The sequence below is a fragment of the Empidonax traillii genome, unplaced genomic scaffold (assembly GCF_003031625.1).
Source record: "Empidonax traillii isolate 1590-97213 ecotype Southwest subspecies unplaced genomic scaffold, ASM303162v1 scaffold206:size1282135, whole genome shotgun sequence".
Lineage (NCBI taxonomy): Eukaryota > Metazoa > Chordata > Aves > Passeriformes > Tyrannidae > Empidonax > Empidonax traillii.
In genome coordinates, this window is record NW_020955399.1 from 364,161 (window position 1) to 391,063 (window position 26,903).

Below are 26,903 nucleotides of genomic sequence, written 5' to 3' on the forward strand. Positions count from 1 at the left end.
GTTTCTGTGGAATTAGAATAAATCAATATTGTCTTTATAAATTAGGACTGTGTCACACAATGAACCTGAAACTTGGCCAACTTTGTCCCTACGATCTGAGAATCCAGTCCAAATCCCTGAATGTATCTGAAAGGGAATCCCATAGCCAAGTCACTCCATCTTCACTGCTACCACAACTGCAAAATTGATGATAGATGCCTACAGGTAGGCATCAGATTCACTCAGATTTCGAGTGAATTAAATGCATGTTGATTATGCAGTTTGAACCAAAACAGCTTTTGCAGCTGGAAAAAAACAAACAACAAACAAACAAAAAACAAACAAAAACACAAAACAGCCTCAGCAGAATAAGCAGATGCTCCAGTGTTATACTTCACATTTTCGAACCACTGAATCCATACTAAGTATTAAATAAAGTTGCTATTACATCTTCTGAGCCAAGGGGCCAAGGAGATAAAGTGAATAATCTGAAACTGTTCAGATTCTCTTTCTATCCAAAATAAAGCATGGTTTTCATACTTTCCTACATATATTTGTAACATTATCCTTTGGACATCTACCCCAACCCCTATATAACTGTATACTTAAAAAAGGGGGAAAGAACAAGGAAACCTGTAATCTGAAAGTAGTCTGACAGCATTAGTCAATGAGACAAGAATAGTTTTTGTTTTAAATGGCGTAAGTGCCCACAGAGAGGTGTAAAATGATTTACAACTCTTCAATGAAAAGAAATCAAACCAAAAATGAAACAGCAACAAAAGTGGAAACCCAACCTTTCTGTAATAGAAGTTTGACAAGAATGAACATAAAACAGGTGTTGTCAGATATACTTTGTAAGCAAAGCATACTTGTTGCAGTCTTTCACCAATCATTCTATGAATTACTGTATTCATACATTTTTACCAGTCTCTACCATATCTTACTTAGACAAAAACTATAATTGTTGATTGATAACAATATATTTTCCCAAAGAAGTTGCCTTTCCAGCATCTATCTTACTGAAGAGTGTTGACCCAATGACTCTGATTTTCTGAGAAACTGAAACAATAGAATTTTCTGTCTGAAGAATAGGAGTGCAGCCATCAAAAAGGTTCTTTGAATATTGCCTAATTTATATTTTCCCTTACCTACTGCACAATAACTGCCTATTCTCTGGTGCTCCAAGTCTATAGGCACTCAAAACATTAGGATCTCAGATGGCAAGCAGTGCAGAACATAAACAGGTAATAAATCACCTGACTAGTTCAAGAAAGAGGTGGTAGGATGGCAGGACAATTAATCTTGCTGTCTTTATCTCATTTTTAAAATCACGAACTAGTACTTGCTTGCTTTAGCATGCAGACTCACAGAACTGTAAAAGTACTTAGAACTATATGCCCCATTTGCACCATTTTTTTTAAAATGAAAACAGAGATAACATTCACTTTCTGAAAAATGATCATGTAATTATGTGAGGTCTCTGTTTTACAGCCGTATGTAAAACATGACTTTCTGTTATTATAGAGTGTTTCCTTTTAACAGAGGGGAGAAAGGTCTAATGTAAGGACAGCACTACTCATTCATGTTTAAACAGAAAGAAAAACCAACCAAACAAAACAACACCAAAAAAAATTAATAACAGTAAAAAACACATCAAACCCAAGCCCCATCCCCTCAAGTACTTGTAATACTACACATTTGTAATGAAAAGGATTCCATTTCAAACCATGCCAAACTAAAGAGCAATTCAGTATCTGTGCTGAATATTTCCTTAAAAATGAAGCACAGCCTAAAGCCCTCAATACAAGGGCTTGACAGTAATCAGCACTATACAAGCCATCAACATTTCTTCCCACAGAGCTTAAAACAGAATAGTTGATTGCAAGTTCATTGGAATTAACAGAGTTTTCCATGGTTTTGGATTATGTCCCAGAGATATAAGCAGGCACAAGCAGACTGAAACATAAGGCAAGGTAACAGAAAAACACATTAACAGTAAGAGTGAGCTTACTTTATGTTCTGAGAAAAATTTGTACACCTGCTTTATTTCAAAATCCTAATATCATTATACTGCAGGCTACATTTGTGTACAAGAGGCAGCAGGTTTTTTAAACTGAAGTTCTTTAGCTTATTTAAAGATGAAACACTAAAAGCAAGCATAATAAATAATAATAAATGTATTAATAACCCACAGGGACTTGGTAATTTTGTAAGCAAAGAACATAATTGTCTTTTTATATGAACTTTAATGAAAAATACTAGATACATCAGTCATAACTCTGATCAGCACAAAATGCAAGAACACTAAGTTCTAAATATTTCCTTAACAGAAACCACTATTTTAAATCTTTAAGCTGATGATTAAAATGTAATGTCATCCACCATTCAGCATTACACTTAGTTATAGCTAATGCAGTCCAGAGGCAGAAGGATGGACTACGTGACTCTTAATCTTTTGTTTAGTCTTGGTTTTTTGTGATTTACTTAGAAGAGGGACATATTTCATGGGCATGCTTCCAGCAATCCAATTATGAAATGTATACTATTGTAAGAATTGACAGAATGTATACACACTATCTTATTACCCCATTTTTCTTCTTTTCTGTTTCCCAGCAAAGTGACCTTTATATTCTCAGAAAATACACCTATTACATGTATTTTTTTTAAGTGATCTTTTGTCAGTGCAACAGCTAATAGCTAATAGATCTTTGTGCCACATTGTTTATATATGTTACAATTTAATGAAAAAAAATTATTTTATAAAGTTATAGAGAAATGTAACCAAATATGTTAATAACTATCTCTCAAAGGCCACCTGTTGATTTAAATAATTACTCCAGTGACTTGAAAAAAATTAAATGAGTTGGTAATTTGTTTTCATTTTATAGATTTATTCAAGAATAAACAGGTTTAGTATTTGATCTTGCACGGTCTCCTGTAAGATCCTCATAGGAAATCTGATGAAATATGGGCAGACTGTGAAGTGGAGTGAAAACTGGCTGAAGTGCCAGGTCCAGTGGGTGGTGATCTGGATGATGGGGCAAAGCATGCATTCAGCAAGTCTGCAGATGATACAAAACTGGGAGGAGTGGCTGCTATGCCTGAGGGTTGTGTTGCCATCCAGAGGGACCCTGACATCCTGGAGAAATGGGTCAACAGGAATCTCATTAAGTTCAACAAAAGGAAATGCAAATTCCTGCACCTGGAGAGGAACAACCCCACCAGCATATGTGTCAGAACATGATGGGGGTAGTAAGCTGGAAAGCAGCTTTGCAAAAGAGGCCTTGGGGATCCTGGTAGACACTAAGTGGAATATGAACCAGCTTTATGCCCAGGTGGCAAACAAGACCAACGGTATCCCAGTCTCCACCAGCAGAAGCACTGCCAGCCAGTCATGAGAGGTGATCCTGCTCCTCCATTCAGCCCTGGTGAGGCCACAGCTGCAGTGCTGTGCCCAGTTCTAGGCTCCCTGGTACAACAGAAGTATGGAACCATGGAGAGAGTTTAACAAAGTGTCATGAAGACAGTTCAGGGAGTCCATCACTATGTGCAAATATCTGAAGAGAAGGAGATGTAAACACAGTGGAGACAGACTCTTATCAGTGGTGCCCTGTGATAAAACAAGTCATTGGGCACAAACTGAAATGCAAGATACTCTGTCTGAACATCAGGAAATGCTTTTTTAATGTGCCCAAGTGAGTTGAGTCAGAGTGCCCAGAGATGTCCAGAGAAGTTCCCATCCTTGGAGGTAATCCAAAGCTGTCTGGACATGGTCCTGAACAGCCTGCTCTCGGTGTTCCTGCTTGAGCACAGGAGTTGGAAAAGACAGCTTCCAGAGGTCCTTTCCAATGTCAGCCATTCTGTGAAGGCAAAGAAGTGAGTTTAGCTGCAGGAGCTTTTTTTCCCCAAAGCTGCCGTAAGCCTCTTTCCTCCCTGATCTGAGTTTTCTGGTTTTTCCTTATGATTGTCTTCTTCAGGCATTTCTGTGAAAGATAGCTAGAAAAAAAACCTACTGTGTTTTACACTGTATATTCTGGGAGGAAATATTCATGTACATAGCTTGACTATGTTCAATATTTTCCTAAGTTGATGTTAAAACAAAGAACAGCTCAGAGGTTAGTGGGTTTTGTTTGGTTTGGGGTTTTTTTGTTTTTTGTTTTTTGTTTTTTGTTTTTAACCTCAAGCATAATGAAGAAAAAGAATTAAAATGCTTCTGAATTTTTCTGTTCATGGAGAAGTCTACTTGTTTAAAAAAAAGCCTGGCTTAATTTACAACTTTTCATTTTTACATAATCTTTTCCACCTATTACTGTGAAGACCATACACCATGGAAGCAAGTTTTAGAATATCCATTGTGCCTGCATATCCACATTTTTTGACAAAATTCTTTTACTCCAGTGTCTCCTATTACAGCTTGCACTGTTTATCCAAATATTTGAGGATAAGCTGTCCTAGCTGTGAGAAGCTATAGCCACACAGAGTATGCAAATAGTAATAAATGCCATAAAAGTTATTGGAATGTGTGTGCACTCCTTAAGACAGATAAGAAGCACTTTATATGGGAAATGAAGTGACTGCTAAGTAGTATTATGAATTTCTACTAGCAATACAAGTTTAATCAAAAAAGTCCAGTAACACATGCCTCAAAGTTGTACCCCTCCTGAAAGGAAACAATAGCTAGAAGACTGAAAACAAGAAATCTGAAGTTGCATAAAGCTCTCTGAAGCAGATATTATTACTAATTGTTGGTATTAATACTGCCTTTCAAAACCAGGACCTATACTGTCCTTGAGCTCACATTCACCTGGAAGCCAAACAAAAGCCCTTGTTCAGACAAACAAGCCTAAGAAGGAGCCCTAGCAAAATGCTAAAATTTAATATGATAGCGTTTAAGCTTTCACCTGTCAAGAAAACAATGATATGCTTTACTTTGCTCTTGGCTCCAAGTTCTACAAGGCAGTGAGGACACATCCTGTAAATATAAGAACTTCCAAGCAAGTCAGAGCCCTTCCTCAGAAGCCAGTAGACATGTCTACAGAAATAACCTAGTCTTGCCATTTTGGGAAATAGTTTCTCTGTAATGCTTTGGATTAGGGTAATTAGAATTTTACTTCATGAAACTAACTGCATAATGGTTAATGTAGACATTGACATGGAACAAAAAACGTAATTGAAGTAATTTGTCCTCAAATATCATTGTGTATTGCAAGAGCCAGAAGCATTGGGCTACAGCCATCTAGGTTGCTACTCCATAAAAGACAGAGGCCTACAAAGCATACTCTGTAACAGGCCATGAAGAAGTCAAGACACATCTCTAAGGATGCTGTATTGCTTTGCATTTCAACCAACCCAAGTATGTCAACCATCAAAAGGGAAGTTTCTGATCAGCTCCTCTCCTCACGTTCCTGCTTGTTAGATACCAGATCAGTAATTGTTGGGTTGGAACTACCTTGACTGGAGGGGGGAGGGGGGCGTATGTGTGTGTGGAGGGGGAAGGGATAGATAAAACCTCACAGAGAGGCGGTGGCTTCATATCCCTCATGACAAGCCCCTGGAGCCCAGATGGGGAAGCCCTGGAGAAGCTGTCAGTCAAAAGCAGCCTGGGAAAACTTCAACACATTGCACCTCCTGGAGCCCCTAACTCAGCCTCAGATTGGCAGGGACAATGAGAACACTGCCCCTAACCATGGCCTGGAACCCCAGCCGTGCTGGTGGGTCAGAGGCATCACCTGGGTGGGTTGGCTACACAGACCAGAGCAGATAAAACCAAAAGCATTTGTCTGCCACATGTCACAGCCCTGCCATCTGGACATGTGAAAGCTGGTCTTCCACAAGGTTCCAATGGTAGCTATATAATCTGTCTCCCCCTCTTTCTCTCTTCTTGATCCCTCTTCTCTCTTTCTTTGCTCCTTTCTTGATACTTTGGGTAGCTTAAAGCTGGAGGAATTGAATTTTGATTTAAGTGTTGTGGACTAGTATGTGCTGGGTCAGTACTGTGGTGGAACATTTTGTCTAGTTTGTGTGGTGCCCATTTGAACTTTTGCCAAGTTCCCCTAGTTTCTCCACTAAATTATCAATAAAAGTGCCTTTTGGGAACAAGTATGTGGCTTATTCTCTTGATGCTATTTCAAGGTATTAAAGAGCCCTATATATATATATTTTAAAGTAAAACTCCTGGCTGAGCCTGTGAGCTTGCAGCTCAGGGGCTGAAGTGTTATACTGCTCTTTTCTCTTCATCAAATTTGGCTCACCCTGCAGCAACACAATTGCTAGATTAGTTTCAATACCAACCTGCAGATGAGACATGCATAGAATTGTATCTAAAATCTCCAGTGCACCATCTATTCTGGTGAGCTGAAATGAAAAATTTTATATTATCATTTATCTAAAGTATTCATATGGCTCATATCTTGTCCGTAGGTATATCTTGTCATCTTCACTGGATATATCCCCAGAACCCTCATAAAACACTGAGTTAGTCCATTATTTGTGCAGAGACACAAGTTGCAGTGGGAGTATGGTACCTTGCTCAAGATCACAAGAAAAACACAAAGCATGTTTCCACTCTATCTTTAAAAGGAGTAGTCCTGAGAAACTGTCCTGAGGTCTTATTTCCTGTCTATGACCAAAACATTTCTTAGGTTAGGCCAACTTTAGGGCACTCAATCTAGAAACTGAATATAAACTCATAATAAAGTGAGAATTTAATAATATTTTCTCTGCTCAGGTCCATGTCTCTTTTAAAGACTAGCCAATTTTCTGGAGCCAGGTAAACTTCAAGGAAGTTAAGTGAAGCTAACTTTGCAACAGAATAAACTTCTGGCAGATGAGAAAATGTGGTCAACACCTTGAGTCTCAAAGTAGTGCTTCTACTGTTAGATGCTCTTTTCTCTAATACAAAAAAAAAATTAGTTGCAAATATGGTCTCAAATCTCTTAAGCATAGTAACAGTCACTGTAACTGCACACAGCTTGCCTTGGCAGTAATCCAGGGAAGGTATTAGCCAGGTGCACTTAAAAGAAGGTGCAGAGGAGGAATTACATCCACTTCTTTCTTAGAGTTGGAAATGGCAAACATTTCCCACAGTCAAAGTGAGGCCAGGCTCAGGAATCAACCACCGAGAGGCCAAGCTTTTCATACATGAAGAGAGAAGACAGCAAGTGAGGAAGATGATGTGGATATCACTCAGATTTACCAAGAGCAAATTGTATTCGACTAACCTGAATGCCTTCTGTGTGATAAGACTGCGAACTCTGTGGACTAGAGGAAAGCAATCATACTGCATAGCTTGACATTACCAAGGCTTCTGAGCTGGTGACAGTCTTCCATATAACTCTTACAGAGAAACTGGCAAGGTGTGCACTGGATAACCATGTAAGTTTGGTTAGAAACTGTACAAACCATTGAGCTAAATGGGTTGCAGTCAGCATACAGAGGCCAGCTGGTGGCCAGATACTACATGAGAATCTCAGGGATTGCTACCAGGACCAGTATTGAGTAACACAAGGCTAGAATTCAGAGAGAAGTTAGCAGTCTCAAGAAATGGTCTGACAGAAGCCCTGTGAATGTCAACAGCAAATGTAAAGTCCCACACTGAGGAGAGGACCAATATAAATACTAATGAATCAACTTCCTTTCAAGTAAGTAATTAAAATTAGTCCCCAGTAAAGCAAATGGATGAATTAACTGGCTAAGGGTAACAGAGACAGTCATGCAAGAGATTATGTTATCTTGGCCAGAAATCCAAGCAACAAAAATCTCAGAACTTTTCAGAAATTAAAATGAAAGAAAATAAACTACTTCTATGTTTAAGATCCCAAAAGACATGACAAAATGAAAAGGCAAGTGTAAAATCAACACATCCACCCCCTTAAATCTGAATACATAGGAGAAAAAGAAGCTTCCTAAGAGTGTTAAAAAATTTTCTACAGACAGTTTGAGCTTTAAGTAACACCTTCTCCTCACCCTGAATTTGGTCCACTAGAATGCATACGTGGTCAGGAATTCAGGATTGTGAAATTGAAAGAAGCACTATTATTCAAGTGCTCACCAATCCAATGCTTTGTATCTGAAACCAAAAATTAATTTTCTGAATGATGCAAATCCAATGAAAGTAATTTAAGAATTGAAACCGTTGCTATTGCCATACCTGGCATTAATACTGTACTTGGAGGCAACTCCAGGTAGTAAAACACTTTTCCCCATTGGGCCTGGTTTTCTTATCCATACTCTTTATATCTTCCTGTCCCACAACAGAAAGGAAAGAAGAAAATAAAAGCTTCCTGATTATCTGAAATATCCATATCAACCATGTTTCACATATCAAGTGAAAGTGTTCACGAAACACAGTGGAAAGAAAGGAATTTCAACTCTCAGGAAGACAATGTTGTCACTCAAGTTACAAATGGACACTAGTCATAGCATGCAATGGGTTATTCACACAGGAAAAATTACGACTGAGGTGACTGCATTGTTCTCCCTACATGCTTCAAATAGTATAACAACCTTAGAGATTACATAATAGCATTAACAAAGAAAAACTATTATTTTATTTCTGTAATCTTGGTTTAGAATAGACAGGAAAATATTCTACTTTTAATGCAGTTTTAGTTGAAAAGTGGTATGAACACTGCTTGAATTTTTTCATAAATAAATGGCAACTTACTTGACATAAAGACAACAGAAAGAAACAAAACCCCTGTATCTAAGAATAAGTATATTTAAACAAATCAGATGAGACTATTACATTTTACCTCTGTTTTCAGAAGTTATATGCACTGAATTGCAAATAAATAAAGAATTTAAACCAATAGAAACTTGCAGAGAACTTGTCAGTCGCATTAGGACTGAAAAAATTAAGTCAGAGTATTCTCAGCTTTTGGAAAGCAAGAGTGACATCTGTTCAGTCTAAAGACTTCATATTCCCCTCTTTGGTGGTTTCTGTAGCTTCCACATTTGTCACTTGAAGGTACGTAACAGAAGGCAATTAAACAAGCCAATGACTCCCCATGTCTCAGGAAGACACTAGAGTCCATGATACCAATATAAATTAAAAAAGAAAATCAATCTCTGCATCAGTATCCATGTATGCTCTTAGAGCCCACTATTTCAAGGAGTCCACAAAAGTTACTTCTACTGTTGTTTTGCTACAACATTTGGCCAGTGGAGATTCACGATGGAGCTTCTTCTCTGCCAGAGCCTTCAGGTGAAAACAGTGAGTCTACCGAAGTGCGTATACCAAAAAAACAGACAAAACCAAACAGCAACAAGAAAAATAACCAAACAAAACCCATGACCTTTCTATTTCTAACTGCGTGCACAAAAGTACTAAGCTAATACAGAACCCAGAACTCAAAACCACTGCATGGAAAAATCAAACAAAATAAATTTTGTCCCTATCATCTCACAGGGCAGATTTTCTCCTCTGATTTGGCTATCCAATCCAAAAGCTTTCACAGGTTGAGATGAAGAATCATGGTTTTACTTCCAGAATCCTAAAGATCTTCTATCTTTGTATCTGCTACTACAAGCAAGTTTTCTCCTCATTTCAGGAATCTTCCAGACTACAGTTTCCTTTAGTTTCCTTCAAGCTTCCCAGTTCCTCTCTTCTGCTTGCCCCACCTCCAACCCTAAAAGCTTCTCCAGGCCTCAAGGCTCAGCTGCTCTCAAAAATCACTCATCTCTCCCTTCCTGTAAAGCCCAGCAGCCAGGACAATACAAGAGAACCTTCTTTCTGCTGCCAAGATTTCTTTTTTTCTTTTCTTTAAACAAAATGGAAGAAAAGAACACAATGCATGGTAAATGGGCAATAAATACAATTAAACAAAGGTCTCAGTTACAGTATCATGCTCAATAGTTAGAAGTATACGCATACATATACATGTAATTAAAGCTAATTAAGAAGAGCTAGAACATGCTACTGTAAAATCAATACAACTCACAGAAGAGAGGCCAGTACCAGCAGTTTTGTTGTTTTCAGATTACATCATCATGATGTCTCTAATTAGACATGCAGTCATTATCTACAATGGTGTTTTGGGAAGGTGTTTCCTTCATGATGGCAATAATCAAACACCCATCAGTAACTGTTACCTCATCAAGCTACTCGAGTAGAGTCAGAAATTCCATGCTAAGAGCCTGAACAAATTAGCCAGATATGCTATCAAAAATTAATAATGTCCAGAAATAAACTGAGAACATCTGATGCCAAAGGGAATCATAAAGTGAATAAACAAAGCAAAAAGCATCCACAAAGGTTCTTATAAAATATTTTTCATCTTCTAAATACTGGAGAAAAAGGCATTTAAAAAACCCCAAAACACAAGCAGCTGTTAGAGAGAGACTTTTATCCAAAGAGAAATCATAGAAAGCAACAGCTCAAAACCAATAACCAAATTAGTCCAAACAGGAAAGGATCTTACAGCCTTTCAAAAATACCACAGTCCTCACCTCCCTTATATATGCAATGTATTTAAAAAACAAAACCACACAAACACAACATACACATACAGTGGAAACCTGGGAGCTAAAACATATCAACATTTCAAATGTTTCATGTGTGTCTTAGGTACTCTGGCCTGTAAATCACACAGTATTACTATACAGTGCTACTCCTGTAATAAACAGGCATTTCTAACATCTGCTGCAAATTTCTTACTAAATCAGAGAAAATCCTATTTACTACCTGTACAAACTAACTTCAAAAGACGCACTCTCAGTTGTCTATTTCTGAAAAAATAAATGTTCAATCACTTGAAAAAACAGATTCCATAAGACTGGGAAACAAGGTTTTTTCCATTCCCTGCAAACCACAGTGGTACAGTTGCTTGTATTCCTCTGCACTGAAAAAATCAGAGCTCTCATTTATTTCAAAGGAGAAAGATTGTGAAAGAACACACTGTTGGCAGACACTACAAAGTCACACTGGTGATGAAAACTTTTGTTGCTCTTCATGTAATCATTGTGTTCGGAATTACTAGATCTATAGACCACACTTCCACGGCTGTTGGTCAACTCCAACTGTCACACAACTCAGCCACTTCCATCATCCTTGTAAATTCAGGGGTTTCAGAGGTGCATATTCAGGCATTAGGAGTTCAAATCACTTAAGAAATTCAGAACATATTGACTGCCATTATAAAAATCATGTATAACCTTGTAAGAGTAGTGTATTTTTGCAGATCCTACATGTATTTCATTCACCACATTTTCTCTCACAAGGTGCACCACAGAAGATGGCATGCAACACCAAAACAGGGCAGCGGATTTTTTAGAGAAGTTCAAGGGAACAAACCAGCAGAGCGGGGACAAGGGACTAAAGAAAAATAATTTAAAAATTAAGCATCATCAAAGAACTGATGAGATGAAATTAACAGGAAAAAAAAAAAAAAAAGAAAGACCAAAGGCCTTGGTTTGGGTAGATAAACCCAACCTCAGAGAGAGAAAAAGGGAAACAGTTGTGCAATACAGTATATTTCAAAAAATGGATATGAACAACAGTTATTTAAAGCCAAACAGAATGCCTGGAACAGCACCAGCACAGACAAAGAATAAAAGAACAAAGTGCACACAGTGAAGAAAAAGTAATTCTTAAAAGTTGAAATTTCCAGCAGGCCAGGGTTTCAGCTGTCATTTGGTTGCAGTAACAAATGGATTGAGTCTGATGTGCATTAAGATCTTACACCACGCAGCCAGAGAATACTGTCTGGCACATTCCAGCTTTCTGCAGCAGGAGTTTGATGCAACTAAGCCATGACAAAAAGGCTCAGAGAGAACAATACTGCAGAAAACAGGATAAAATAACACAGAAAGGGTTAGGTGCCTGCCAGAAACCCAATAGGGAATTGAAAGAAAAGCCTGCGGGGACAGCAGCTCACACTGACAAAGGAAATCACCTTGTTCAAAAGGGTAACATTTTCCAAAATATTTAAGTGTTTTGTTTCACGATAGAGACAAAGGAATTGCTGTCACTATTCAAACAATAAATCATTGTAAAACCTTGTAAAATCCTGAAACAGAAGGTATATTGATACATTATGATGCTCACAATAATCCCAATAAGCACCAATCCATCTTCAACATCACAGATTTGGTATAAGTCACATTCTACAAACAAATCACCCAAAACATAGTTTCAAAATTGCAAATAATTTCAAAATAGTTTGGCTTTCATTCATTGGTATTCGTTTTGTTTGCTTGTTTTAAGTAACTAATTTTCAAGTTATATTTCCTCAGAACTTCAAAACATCACCTGCAGTAACCAGGGTGTCTATGTAATCTTTATTTACATAATATGATTTAATCAAAAGATGCATCTTCTCAGGATCTAAAAAATCACAGTTTCAGTATAGAGGCAGCATTGAATATACTTCATCCCATACTGTTTTAGGCAGCACTTACGCACAGGGCTGCATGCACGACCCCAAACTAATTTTTATCTAGTTAATAGCAAAAGTCAGTTGTTCATAAAATATACTGGTTTTCCATGAAAAGATACATAGAGAAATGGTGCAGTTTAGTAAACACTTCAAACCATGACTGAAGCCACATCTAAATGGTGTGAAGAATAGGCTGCTCTCCTACCAGAATTTAGCATTATGAATCCTGTTGAAAGCTCAGGGAAACTACTTTTCCATAAGGCACCCAAGACCACAAAAGTAAGTGGATAGCTGTCTTCAATATGACAGTTCACAGGACTAAACATACTGCTTCAGGCCACAGGACAATTCCTTAATAAGCAGGAATTTCTTCCCCTTCTGATTTAGGGGAAGAAAAGAAACAGTATGTTCACTTCTGGCAACCCATTGGCTTGAAACCTTTGAAACACTTTCTTCCAGAAGGTAACAGTAAATGGGCAGCACAAGGTTAAAACTGCACATCAACTTCTGTTTAAGAAGACAGAAGTCACCACTGATCCTACTGCATAGGCTCTTAAAGCTGTTCCAGTCCTAGAGCAAACTGACTCCATTCAACTCATGTTCACAACCTAACTTATGTTAGCTATTTTACCACTGCCCACGAAGAGACTTAACAGGCCAAATTCTGTCAGGAGCAGCCAAAGCCACAGGAAAGATGCTGTTTCAGAATTTCTATATGACCCCTAATCACTTTTTTTCTTCTTAGTGTTCTAGAAACAAAAGTCTTTCCAGATGCTTTCTATGCTTTCTAGTGGTCCTCCCCAGCAAACAACTATGGGGGAATAGCAGAACTTGATATGAGTCTCCATCTTTATTGTAGCCACCAGTCATAAAAATAGACATTCTTCTCTTTGCTCACCTCATTAATTTGTCACAAGAGGAAAAAAATGGGTTTGGGAGGTTTCCTTCTTTTGTTTTTGTTTTGGTTTTTTTCCCAACTATTATCATTGAAGTAGGTGCACATTTCCATTTAAATGAGCACAAAACATGAAAGCAGATGATACCTGCTATCACTAAACTGAGACCATATTCCAGTTTAGGTTTCATTTGCTTTGAAGCATTATGGGCATTCTTCTTCACTTCCACTTTCTAATGAGGAATAGAAGTATTCTGATGGGGAGCAAAGAAATAATTCCACAGGTGTCTTTGTTCTGCTGAGCTTTCTTTAGGTATCCATTCTTGGCAGATAATTGCAATTTCAAACCCATCCTGCATCTTGTGACAGTTTGGACTTGGCTCCCTGCCAAATGCCCGAAAGTTACGACAGCAGCCCCTTTCCCCCTCCTTTCTTCCCTTAAGTTAAAGGAAAAAAGAAACTATAAAAATTAACGAATCCAAAGTTAAGCTGCTTATATAAAAATATATCTATATTTATGTAAATTTCAATTATGTACAGTTAAGATGCTATATACACAGTAAAAGGGGGTCCACCCCCCGAAGAGATAGGGAAAGGGGAAAAAAGGGGATGAAAGGGAGCAAAAGGGACACCGAACAGGTATATTAGATTAAACTATATTAATAACTAACAGAACAGATCTCACCACGTCTCTTAGAACAGCAGGGTCGGCAGTCACAGCCAGCACTCTCCAAACCTCCACGTGGTAGGACAGTGGACTCTGCAGGCTTCAGCCTTAGATAAGCGAGACTAACGCAGGGACTCACTGTTCCTAAACCTCGCCAGAAGAGAAGAGAGCGAGGTCTCTAATCTTCGACTTATTTATACTCTGGTTTACGTAAAAATTGTATGGAATACTGGGTACTTGGCTACTTCCTTGGTTACAAACTGGTCACCAGGAAGGCCTAGACTAAAACCATCACACATCTGACTTACTTCCTTCTGTATTCTCCATTCTGAAACACCTTAAGGTGGAATTAAATGGTGAGCAACTGTATCTGTATAATTTTTTTCATGTTCACATAGGCATTACAGTTTCTTACATTCCATCTGTTATATTAGGATGCTTTCTGTCCTTTTGATAGCCTGTCAAGCATCTTCCCCTGTGCTAACAGCAAAGTTTTCTAAAATAATGTATCCAGCAACTAGCCTGATAATCCAGAGACTTAAAGTTCAAGGAAAGGTGAGGAGTCCAAGAAAGATTTTTCCTCCAACTGCTTAGCATGATATATTGAACATGCTTTTTAGCTTCAAATCCATGACAGCTGAGCTGATTGACAGTCTTCCCTCAGGGAGCCTAAATCCATAGTAATGAAGTCAATGGACCATGGTTTTGGAACAAGATCAGACAAAAGTGCACAAGTTGCATAGTGTTCAAATCACTGTCACCTTTAACACCATTCCCAGAAGTAAGTAAACAGCCTCAGCTGAGGTGACGCCTGAAGTTTATCCAGCACATAATTCATATTCCCTTATCAAAAACTCCTGCCGAGAAAGGATCAGTCATGGCACTTATTGGACAGCAGCACAATTTCTGTAACATGAAAAGCCGTAGTGAGACATGCCATGTTTACTGTGGCTGGAAGTGCTGAAGACCTTATTAGCTTTTACATGTTCCCATGTTTCAAAACAAATATAAATCTGCTTATTATGGCAGGGTTTTTACAGCATATACTAACTTTAGGAAAACCAAGTTAGAGTTCAACCTCAAGCAAATAAGCCTTTATTGCAGTAACAATAGGATTGAAAAATTTAAGCTGGTCACAATCACTGTCTCAGCACTGCTCCACATTTGGTTCTGCTCCAAACAGTTGAAAATACCTTGGGGAAATCCAGCCTATTTTATGTATCAGAATGGTAGAAATTATCTGAATCCCTATTTATTTTATTAGCAGCAATTCTCAAGTACATTAGTTTTCTTATTCCATTAAACATTTAATTACAACTTTAAATAGAGAAATACAAATAGCAACAAAAATTAAAAGAGAACAGCTAGTATTTATGAGTTGCAACAACTTCAACTATAAAACAAGCACTGATTATGTTGACATCATGCAGTCAAAAATAGAGCTTACTAAGTTTTCTTCAAATCTTGATTTTAAGATGATAAATTAATAAAATTCACAACTTCATTCACCTAAAACACTGCACATACAGAAGAGGGTTTTCAGGTTGTGCAAAAGTGGGAAAAAATAGTTAAATTTGTCTTCGTCTTCAGAAAGTAATCCAATGTAGTACTGCCAAAAATACCACTCTGATATTTCTCTGTCCAGGGCTAGATGCTATCTATGCAGTCAAATTCACAGTGAAAACAAAGCAAAAGATCAAAACAGAAGAAGACAAGTCCCTGTAAAAATACTAAAATCCTACATCATATTTGAAAAGCCTTTATAAAAGTTAAAGGATTCTGAAGAGCAACTCCTAAAAGAAACAAACAAAAACAACAAAAAGCACAAAAAAACCCACAAACAAAAACCCCAAAAAGGCAACTAACCAACCAAAAAAATAATAATAATTTTTTAAAAATTATTTAAAAAAAAAAAACACAAACAAAAACAAACAACAAAAAAAATAGGTTTTGATGGACAAGCACTCAAAAAAGAAGAAATCCCCTAGGAATAATTTTCCAATCTAATAAAAATTATGTTCTGATTAAATCAATTCACTTCACTGGCATCAATGTATTATTCATTTCCTCTCTTCCACATCCTGAACTTCTGAGGTTGTCCTAACTCCCTGCACATATTTCTTTAGTTGAGTGGCCCCTCTGCTGACTAAGGCACAGTATATAGTCAAGCAACCTCAAGAAGCCCAGCACTTAAATCACTTTGAGGGAGGAGTGTAGGAACTGGCTTCCTTTATAACACTAATGATGAGTGAATCTGTGAGTGCCTCAGTTCTCAACAAACAGATCAACTGCATCCCCACAGGGTAAGATACCTACTTACATATTCAGCTCATTGTTCCCACTTGGGCATACAGGTCTCCAGCAGGCAGCAGCACAAGTTCTGGATTTTGCTGATTAGGGAATATGGAACCCAGCATGCATATATTGTCTTACAGAGAAATATCCTAAAGTAATCTGCTTTATTTCCAAAGAACTATGAAGGACAAGTTGCAAGCGACTTGATTGTCCGCTCAAACTACACAATCTTACAGACACTAAAGGAGTGTCAATGCATGGACAAATTAATGCTACACTTTTTCACTCTAACAGCTGTCATCCAGTAATGCAAAAATTCAAAAGAAAGCATCCACGTCTCATTTTAAAAAGCCCTCTTTCAGATGAAATATAACATATTACAACATATTGTGAGAGGATATATGGACCTTCCAAGGCATTAACAGGGTGCCTCTTTTTTCTTTGCTCTCAGTAATGAAACTATGAAAAAGGTATGGGAATGAGACCTGAAAAGATGTTACAAAAAAAGCAAAGCAAGATCTGGGCAGTTATAAGCCTACCTCTTGCCCCTCAAGAAAACATTCCATCAGGGAAGACAGATCCAGGAAATCTACTGCCAGCACCCAACTCTTTTTTCAGGAACAATTAAGAGTATATGATTTCTCATCTTGAATGACAATAATGTGAGGTTTAATAATCATGGGCATGAGTTGGCCTGTTGTATCCAACTTTCAATAGTCTGGTAAAGTTATTTTCACTTCAGTATTTTAGCATTCCTGGTTATGGAATGGAAGAAGGCCTAAGCTAAACACACAATCTGTCACAGTGACTAGCTTCTTTGGACATCCTCTCCAGACAGTTAACTGATTGCAGTTGTGAGGAGTTATTAATCAAGAATAATTTTCCCGGTGTTTTAAGTACTCCTACTACCTTTAAAAGTGTTACTATCAATGGTCAGCTACAGGACCAAAACAATGAAGACTGCAGAGAATTTGGTTGTGTAACAGCCAAGGAGATTAAGTTGCAAGTTTCTGCAGCTCCTACTTCAAAATCCTTAAAGAAGGATTGTCAACAAGGATGGATAAAAAGAAAGAATGATCAGAGGTAAAAAAAACTAATTTGGATTTTTCCTAATGCTGATAGCATTAGGAAAAGCAAACCAGTGAAAAGCACTTTTCCTATACCTACACTAAAGTTAACATCTGGAACAAACAGAGGCTAAGATTTAGATCTTTTCTTCAGAAACTAGAAAACCTCATTTCCAAAAAGACTTGCATGGGTTGAATTAAATTTATACATGTATACATATATTAATTTTAAGCGCAACTTTGAAACTTCAAGACATTTTGTTTTCCCGTGCAACAACATAAAGTCAGACACTATAAATTAAGCTTGTTACAGTGAATATATGCCCCTCAAATATTTTAAATTTAGCTTTAGAAGTTTGGATGTTCAAAGTGACTGATATCAAAATATTCAGAACTGTTGTGTTAGATTAATGCAACATTGAAAGTTTTCCTCATATGTTAGAGAAAGAAGAGGTGCTTCTAGGACTAGTGTCCTTGGTTTACGTCGCTAGGTCTTGGGGGGATGAAGGGGTACTGCAGAGGTGGCCTCTGTGAGACCAGCAGCTGCCCCCATATTGGACACAACCAGTTCCAGCTGGCTCCATGACAGACCTGTTGCTTACCAAAGCTGGGCCAACCAACAGCACTGGTTGGTGCCTCTGTTGGTAACGCAGATAAGGATAAAACCACTGCACAACAGCTACGTGAGAGGAACAAAAAAAAAAATGTGAGAGAAACAGCACTCCCAACACCAAGGTCAGGAAAGGAGAATGGGAATTAGGAGTTCCAGGTATCAGAGCAGAGATTCCTCTGCTGTCCATGAAGGAAAGCAAGAGGTTCCCCTGCAGCCCACGGAGGACAACACCAGAGCAGATATTCACACTGCAGCTCATGCCAGAGCAGGTGCATGTGCCCTGGAGGAAGCTGTAGCTTGTGGAGAGCGTACAAAGAAGCAGGTTCCAGCAGGAATTGCAGCCCATGGGGAACCCATGCTGGAGAAGTCTGTTCCTGGAGTGTAACCCATGGAGAGAACCCTTGCTGGTAGAGTTTTGAAAAGCTTCAGCTAGTGTGAAAGACCCACATTAGAACAGTTTGAAAGGGACTATAACCCATGAGAGGGATCCCACACCACAACAGGGAACAGTGTGAAGAAGAAGGAGTGGCAAAGTGAACAGGCTGCCAATACCCTGTGTCACTCAAGGGATTGAAGGGAAGGAGGTTGAAGATTCAGGAACAGGGATTGAAGCCAAGCCTGGAAAGATAGGAGGAGAAGAGAAGGTGGTTTTAGTCTTGTCCTTGTTTCTTACTACCCTATATTTAACTGACAATAGATAAAATTAATTTTCCCCAAGCTTAGCTCAGTCATAAAAGGAGTGACTGAGGTCATTTGACTTGTTCAGCTTGAAGAAAAGGAGGCTGAAGGGAAATCCCATCACAGCCTACAACCTCCTCACGAGGTGAAGTGGCAGGGCAGGCACAGACCTCTTCTCTCTGTGATCAGTGACAGGATCTGAGGGAATGGCATAAAACTGTATCAGGGGAGGTTTAGGTTGGATATTATAAAAAGGTTCTTCACCCAGAGGGTGGTTGGGCACTGGAACAGGCTTCCCAGGAAGTACTAACCCTGACAGAGTTCTAGAAACATTTGGAAAACACTCTCAGGTACATTGTGTGATTCTTGGGGCCGTCCTGAGCAGAGCCAGGAGTTGGACTTTGATGATCCCTGTGAGTTGCTTCCAATTCAAGATGTTCTATGATTCTATAAACTCATTTAACTCCAAAAAAAATCCAGGTGTTTGCATTTATTTCAAGACTAGGGCTGCTTTGGGAATGTGGGTAATGTTTTTTTTTTTTAGTTCTGATTTATATCCTTTCAATAATCTTCCTTGGCTGAAGCTGTTGGCTCTGTCCAGCAACTGAGTTGGCTTAACTGGGCTACACTCCTGTTACTTGCTTTAGAGCAAGCTCTGTTCCTTGTCTTTGCTTAGGTGTTGCAGGTCACAGCCACACACATAGTGTCTACTGCATCCTTCTGAAGACTATAAATCTGTCTTCTGACTTTTAACATTGTGTTAAATTTTAATGCAAAAGCTGAAATGCACTTTTAAACTGTCCAGCAATGTGTTTTTTTTTAACAATTTCCAGTACCGTAAGAAAAAAAAGAGAAAAATAAAAGCTACCTAAGAGACCTACTAGTTTTCGGATAGCAAAAATAAACTGGCAAAGTTGGATTTGGGATTTCAACTTTATAAAGGTATTATGACTGGTGAATTAAAGTTATATTTTATTTCTGATTTGGTCATGCAGCTCTGAGAAGTATCCTGGCCTTGTCAGGCAGCATGGTGAAATGTCTCAGGCCTAACACTTGCACGTTAGGTATCTGCCTCTGCTGCCAAGTGACACTGCCCTCCCTCCGTCCCTGTACCTCGTAGCCACCTTTCTCCCTGGGCAGCCATGCTGCCACAGGGATAGCAGTGTGCTGAGCAACTGCGTAACATCAGCTGGTCAAGTAACAGCAAGGGTACTTAGAATCTGCAAATAACAACGTTGCCCTTGCTACTGATCAGAACTTCAGTAGAAGACTAGAGAAGATGCAACAATTATCAGTAATTTCTCCTAACTATGATTCTACTAAAGATAACAGACTGAGGATAGCCAGGAAATAAAACTGCCCTGATATCAAATCTCCCCAAAAGTTATAGTCTTGAAGCAGTTTCTTAAGAGCCAATTTTTAAAGTCTTTTAACATAATTAAGTAAGCAATTAAATTTAGAAGTTATTAGAGAAAGATCACCACTACATCTTTGAAAAGGAAGACCGGAAGACCTGTATTTGCCATAAAAAGAAATATATGCTTGAAGCATATCTGTTGTAGCTAAAAAAGAAGTCTGTTCAGCTTCTGTTTTAAACTTTGATTATTTAAAATTAAGTTCTCTAGAATTCTTTGCTGAGATACTAGGAGAGCAGGAAAGCTACTTGTCATTACTGAAGGATGCAGAGCCATGATGGAGAGCTGCTGTAAATTAAATCAGACATAGGTACTCACATCAACTAAAGGCTATTAGGTTAGCTACTCTTTCTCCCCCTCCACCTCTTTCTCTTAACGAATTCACATTTCATTAAAAAAGGCAACACCAGGTAAAAAGAAACAAACAAACAAAAACAGTATGCCAAGGAACATTTAAGACAGTTTTCACCCCAACACCTCTACCACCAGGCAAACAACTTCACGAAGAGGCACAAGTAACTAGCTGAAGCAGATACATAGAATCTAAACAATTTCAACTCTGCAGGGATTTCAGCCAAAGGTTTGAAACATTGCTGTGGTCATTGTCTGCAATGTCGGAGTTCCTCACATCTCTAGTGAATTCCTCCATTAATTTTATGGCTGTTCAACATATTTGGCTACAGTACACATGTACACTGAGGCCTCACTTCAGTAAAAACTCCTCACTGGACCTTTAAACATATTACAGCAGATTCATTTAATCTTAAATACAGCATCTGAGTTTACAGAAGAACAGGGGTGAGTTGTGTTCAGAACCTGTGTGGTAAAAGTTGTGTTGCTGCCATTTGGAAAAAGAGAATTCCACGAAAAACCACTAGCCAATGAGAAAACACACTCTATTAAGATCCATTTAAAGAACAATCAATTAGCAAGACACCAGCAATATGTTCCAGATTTTGACTTCCTCTATGGTCAGCCAATAATTAAATACTGAACTATTTTAAAGAAACTCTATCGTATTTGTGCATATGAAGTTATTCTGTTCTTTTAGAAGAGATAGAGCAGTTGAATTTTGAACCTCTTTACTACGCTCTTCAAACTGAGATCTGTTTAAAGAAAAAAAACCAAACCAACCACAAGCAGACCAAAAACCCCAACATCAAACCCCACAATTTTGTTACAGTTTTGAAATCTAGAAACGAACTGTTTATATATTTGAGATCCTTTTTACATAAAAAATTGATACCAGTTGGCTTCAGAAGATGTTTTTTAATCCCTCAAACTATATATGGATTAATAAGTGTTGCACATGAATAAGTCATGCTATTCATTTTAACAAAAGTCAATATAAAATACCTACTGTGGTCTACAGGGACTTACTGTAAGTAACAAATAAAATATACTGGCCCAATTTTATCCCTATTAGAACTGAAATCAATTTAACAAATCATTTCAGTGAAGCAAAACCCAACCCCCTCCACAATGCTGAGAGAGTACATATGAGCCTTCAAAATCTGTTCATGCATATCATGACTTGCACTCACTAAATACCCTTTTTCTGCCTATATCTGCCCTTGTATAGCATCAAGTCTATGATGACATATTTTTAAAATCAGTGCCTCCATGACATCAAATAACATCACTACCTCAGAGAGAGCTGTAATGACATGTTATTCACATCCTCCATCCACCTCATGAAGTTTGCATATCTTCATTATCCAGTATTGGCCATAAGCTATCATATGTCAATGACTATACCATTCAACCATTCAAAACGATGTAGTTTTGGAGTGGAAAAGTGGAGGGTAGGAAATAACTTCTTTAGAAAGAGAACACTCATAACCCTCAAAGATTTACCTGAAAATAGAAAATAACAACCTTGCTCCAAAACTGTATAAAGAAAATAGAATTTTTAAATAAATAGGTATTTTATTTACATTCATGCAATAGCCTGTCTTTTACAACACTCATGAGTAATGCAGCTACCTTAAGCAATAAAACCAAAGTATTTTCACGTATCTGCTGTTGACATAGCAAGGTACTGCAGGGTATTCACAGAAATGTAAATAAATAAATACTTGACGGCAAGCAAGAAATACCAATGTTTCAATTTTTTTCTTTACATTGTTTGAGTAGGCTGGGGGAATAAAAATAAGTAGTTCAAATGGGAGGGAAATCCTCAGAAGAACATGTATTCATACCACACTGATTACCGAGAAAGCTTTTCACACAAATGCTGCAGGGTTATTGAGGATTACAATTGTGACAAAATGCTGTCTAAACAAAAATAGTAATAAAAAACCCCCACCACAACAACAAAAACCAGCAAGCAAACCACACACAAAACAAAGGTTTTGCACTTTCAGTCTTCAAACAAGTTAATGCTTATTTTCCTTGTCCACGCTAATATTGTATGCTTTAAAATACAGGTATCTGAACATGCTACCAGAACAGTAGTTAGCTTTCAAACTGTTGACAGATTATTCCCTCCCCCTCCAATTAATACTCATTAATTTGATCATAGATATCAACATGTAAGCACATGTACCAAAAACCTGTCACAAAAGCCACAGCTCAGATTTCTGTGCTTTCTATGTTTTAGCTGTACTGAGATAAGCTACTGACCTTTCTTTTTGATTCACAATGGGAGAATACTCCGCTTACAAGCTTACTACTGTGAAGCCTTGTTGTCAGTGTGAAGAATCACAAAAACATGTGTTAGAAGGCAGATAGGATTCAATACCTTTCTCAACATTTGAAATGTGATATTTCCAATAGATAATCAGTTCTTTTCATTTCCACGAAGTATAAACAACTCCAGTTTAAGATTTCACAAAGAGGAATAAAATACTCTGCAGGTTAGGGGGAAGGGAATGTAATACTCCATGAATTAGTTGGTAAAGGACCTTTTTCCAGGTTACATCTTTAAAGGACTCTACTATGCCATCTAGGATTTTCATGTAATAAAGGCAATTTATCCTTGTAATCAGACCATTTCTATTCAAAGAAACTTCAGGTGGCTGTACCACAAGAAATACTTTTATGTGCATCTTGAAGTCAATGTGACTGTGATTGCAAATTATTCACAATGTAAAGAATGGCAGACTGTTGCATTATGCAAGCCCATCCACACTCTTTTGCATCCCTGTAAATGCAGCTACTTTCCTGTCTTGATTGTACTGCACACTGTAACAATGGGTTTCACCTAATAAGCTATTCAGGAAACTCTAACACTGCATACAGGTCATCTCAACCCATTTCCTTGCTGTTACAAGTAACATGAAAAATGCTTTCAAACATCATCTGAGACAGGAACACTTAAAAGCACCTTGAATTCTCATAAAATATTCACTAGAGCTATCCACAGTATCAGTTCCATTCTGGTATCAAACATACTTAGTTAAGTCATGTACTACTGCTGCAGGAAGAGATGTCTTGAAGGAAATATCTACACCATATAAATTGAGTATGTTCAAAGTCCCATGCACGAAGAAGAAAAAGAAGGAGGGGTAAGGGTGGATAGGGTATAGGGGAGGGAAATCACAGTTAGAATGAAAAAAAAAAAAAAAAAAAAGGCAAGCTATTTTCTTTTAGCTATTCTAGACCTACACTGTAATCACCGTGAGATAAATGCTCTAACCTCCATCTGCACCATCCCAATCTTTCTCCTCCCACATCAGTGCTGAATTCGCTGGAATAGAACAACGAATTAGCCAAGAATGTTATAAAAACTCTTTCCAGTTAGGAAGAGACTTCATGTGGTTTGGACCAGTACTGACATCCCATTTGCATCGTATTTGACCAGTATGGGATCTCTAAGTACCTCCTTTCTCTACCCTTTGGGAAATGCCATGCCCAATTGCTGGAGCAACACTTTTCTTCTGAAGCCCCAGCTGGTAGACAGATAGCCTAACGGAGTACCTAGACAGAAGTCTAGAAAGAAACAAAAAAGAGGGAAGGGAAAAAGAAGCTGGCTTACGTGCTCCAGTTTGTCTTTCCTCCTCAGCCAGACACTGGCACTGTAGTCCTGCTGCTTGACAGTGCTGTAGAAGTTCGCACCTACTCTGGTGAGGCTTGGAGAAGGCTCTCTGGGTCTGCTCTTCAGTCTCATCTGCTCGAAGCCCTCATGGGGGGATGAGGAGAGCCAGTCATGCCTTGCTTCCATCTTGACATGACAAGGCAAAGTCCAAGGAAAAAAAAAATCAAGAAATTAAGAGGCACTAGACGAAGATGGTCCAAAAAGGAACAGGATGGGGGAAGAAGAAAGAGAAGGAAATCAAAAAACCCCAAAAACCTAAAAATGGTAAGAGAAGGGGGAGACAAGGAGAAATAACAAGGTAGGAGGAGTGGAGGGAGAAGAAAAGGCTGTAGGTACGAGAGAGGAGCGGACTGGGAGAGATGAAAGGGCACTGGGGAAAGAAGGCGCTCCAAGATGCCGCTGCTTGTTGCCCTCCCCGCCAGCAAGCTGCAGTCCAGGACCGCCGCAGCGGGAAGCGGCTGCGTGCGGCTGTGCCCGGGACGGCGGCGAGGGGCGGCGCGGCCCCGGCAGCCGAGGCCGGGCGGGGCCGCCGCCTCCAGCCCGCCTGCAGGTTGGCGCAGTGGAGGGGCCGCCGCCCGCCCGGGGATGAGCCCGGCTCCTCCCCCGCCACCCCCTCCCCGCAGCCACCTTCGGGGAAGCGGCGAGCGCTACCGGTGAGCCCTTCCCTTTGGAGAGGAGCTGCTGCCTCCCCTGCCCGCCCCCCGGGGGACAGGACACCCCCCGCTCCCGTGGGGAAGTTCACTCAAACCCTCTCCCCCACGTCCCGGCGGGCACCGACCCGCCCGCTCCCCGCCGCGGGGCCGGGCAGCCGGCTGCCACTCCCTCTCCTCGAAGCCTTTGTCCAACCTCCCCTGCCCGGAGGCTCCCGGGGCCGCCCCCAGCTGCCCGGACCGGACCGGGGCGGGGTGCGCCCCTCTCCCCCGCCGCGGCCAACGGGAGATGCGGGGCTGCGGACGCTGGAGCCACCGCGCTGGCTTCTTCCGCAGCACTTCTCCGTCACCGTGTCCCCTCCCTCCATCCCTGGGCAGGGTCTCCCGGTTCTCTCAGGCATAACCTGACCGAGCTGCCCGTCCTTGATCCGGGGCAGGAGGAGCGCACCTCACCTGGCCAGCAGGTGAAAGCCCCGGCCCGGTTCCAGGTCCAGGTCCGAGTCCCGCCTGGAAGAACTCGCCCCCGCAGCGGCTCAGCCAGCATCAGACTTCAGAAATCAAGTCCCTTCCGTGGTCCCCATGGACCATGTCGCTGGGATGCCCACACTCGTAGATACCTGACATCTAGTATTTCTCGAATAAAACAAAAGACCTTTTTGGGTTGGTTTCTGTAGTCCGCTGCCATCCCTTTTGATAGAAGCTGGTGTGTGTTGCTATTTAGCTCAAACGTGTTTCAGCAGAAAAAAAGGACTTTCCTTTTTCACACTATGAAAAGCCACCTCGCTAATTGCCCACACACTCTGCAAAGCTATATTAGGCATAGACAAAAAAACTTTCTCACATAGCGCACCAAGAAATATTTACTGGAGCTCAGAACATTTCTGTCCAGTATTTGCTGTCAGGCAACTGTTTGCACATATTACAGACCTTCAGAAACAGGTACCTCTATGGGCATATAAAACCAATACACATGCATCTGCAGAATTTTTTTTTTTTTTTTCTAGAGAACTAAACTGATGTAGCTATTCAGATAAAGGGATATTGAACTAGAAGTCCACACTTGAATCCGATTAACTTGAAAATAGCCTTTGAATGGCAAAAAGTTCATCCAGACAAATTTGTGAGGAAATTGTTGAAGAGTCCTCTGCTACTTGATCTGGAGTGAGCTCTACTTTCATTTGATCATAAAGCAAATATAAAATATCCTTATGATAGGACTCAAGGTGTATTACTGCAAAATATCAGCCAGAAACCCAACAGATACCGAATTTTTTCCTTTTGATTTCCTAAGGATAAAGCCAAAACTCACATCACACCTCATAACTGAAGATAATTATTCATAGGTTGTACTAGTATCTTCATTAAATATTGGAAAAGTAAACCAAACAGTAACAGGAGTTTGTAGGAATACAAAGTACAATATTTTCTTCTAAAACTAGAAAGGCAATTTCATAATACTTACCTAAATACTACTACAAAAAAATATATAACAAAATAGTAACAACCAGAGCCAACGATGTCATATGTAAATAACTTTTAACTCACCAGTATAAATGATTTGCAGCTTGCTTTCTAGTAACTTTAATTTCTTCAGTTCATAGATCCAGGTATTTCCAAGATTGTCAATACAACCTCAAAACACCTTAAGCAAAAATTAGACACCCACTGCGTCCCACCCCCTCCCCCCCCCATGTGTCCCTGCTACATTCAAGACACAACTGAAGGCAGAGATTTAATGTATGGCATATCCCAGCTGCAGCAGTTTTTAACTCACACAGAATAATTTGATTAAAAGCCTGCTGAACTGAACTTCAGCTGCGGATCTCCATTTGTGATTTGTATATGCTCGTAGTTGCACCTACTATCAAAGGAATGGCATAAATCAATAAATTCAGGGAATTTATTGAATAAATTCAGGGAAAAGAAAAGCAAAGAAAAGAAAAAAGAAAAGAAGCCTTTGAGTTTCTTCAAATATACCATGAGGTGTACATATATAGAGAGAGATAGATATGATGTTCTTAAAACATCTGTGCTGTAAATAAGAAGAGCCTGCTTTATGTTGGCTTTGCATAAGAATTTTCATGTTGTTTCTATAGCAATATATAAAGCTCTTCAACCTTTTCTTTATTCATCTGATATTTCTTGTTTATGCTGCTTGCAAATATTTGAAAAGAGAAGTTGTTAGTGTGACTCTGCGGTTGCCACCTGCCTTCCTCAATACTATAACA

The 26,903-nt window shown here is 39.2% G+C and overlaps 1 protein-coding gene across 1 annotated transcript in view; it reads right to left on the minus strand.

Annotated features, from left to right (window-relative positions):
- Nucleotides 1-24,453, minus strand: part of PLD5 (phospholipase D family member 5) — a 174,628-nt gene extending 150,175 nt beyond the window's left edge. The window contains exon 1 of the mRNA XM_027887319.1: nt 23,966-24,453. Within this exon, the coding sequence (XP_027743120.1) occupies nt 23,966-24,151 (186 nt within the window). The 5' untranslated portion in view covers nt 24,152-24,453. The remainder of the gene's footprint in view (nt 1-23,965) is intronic.
- Nucleotides 24,454-26,903: the final 2,450 nt, after the last annotated feature.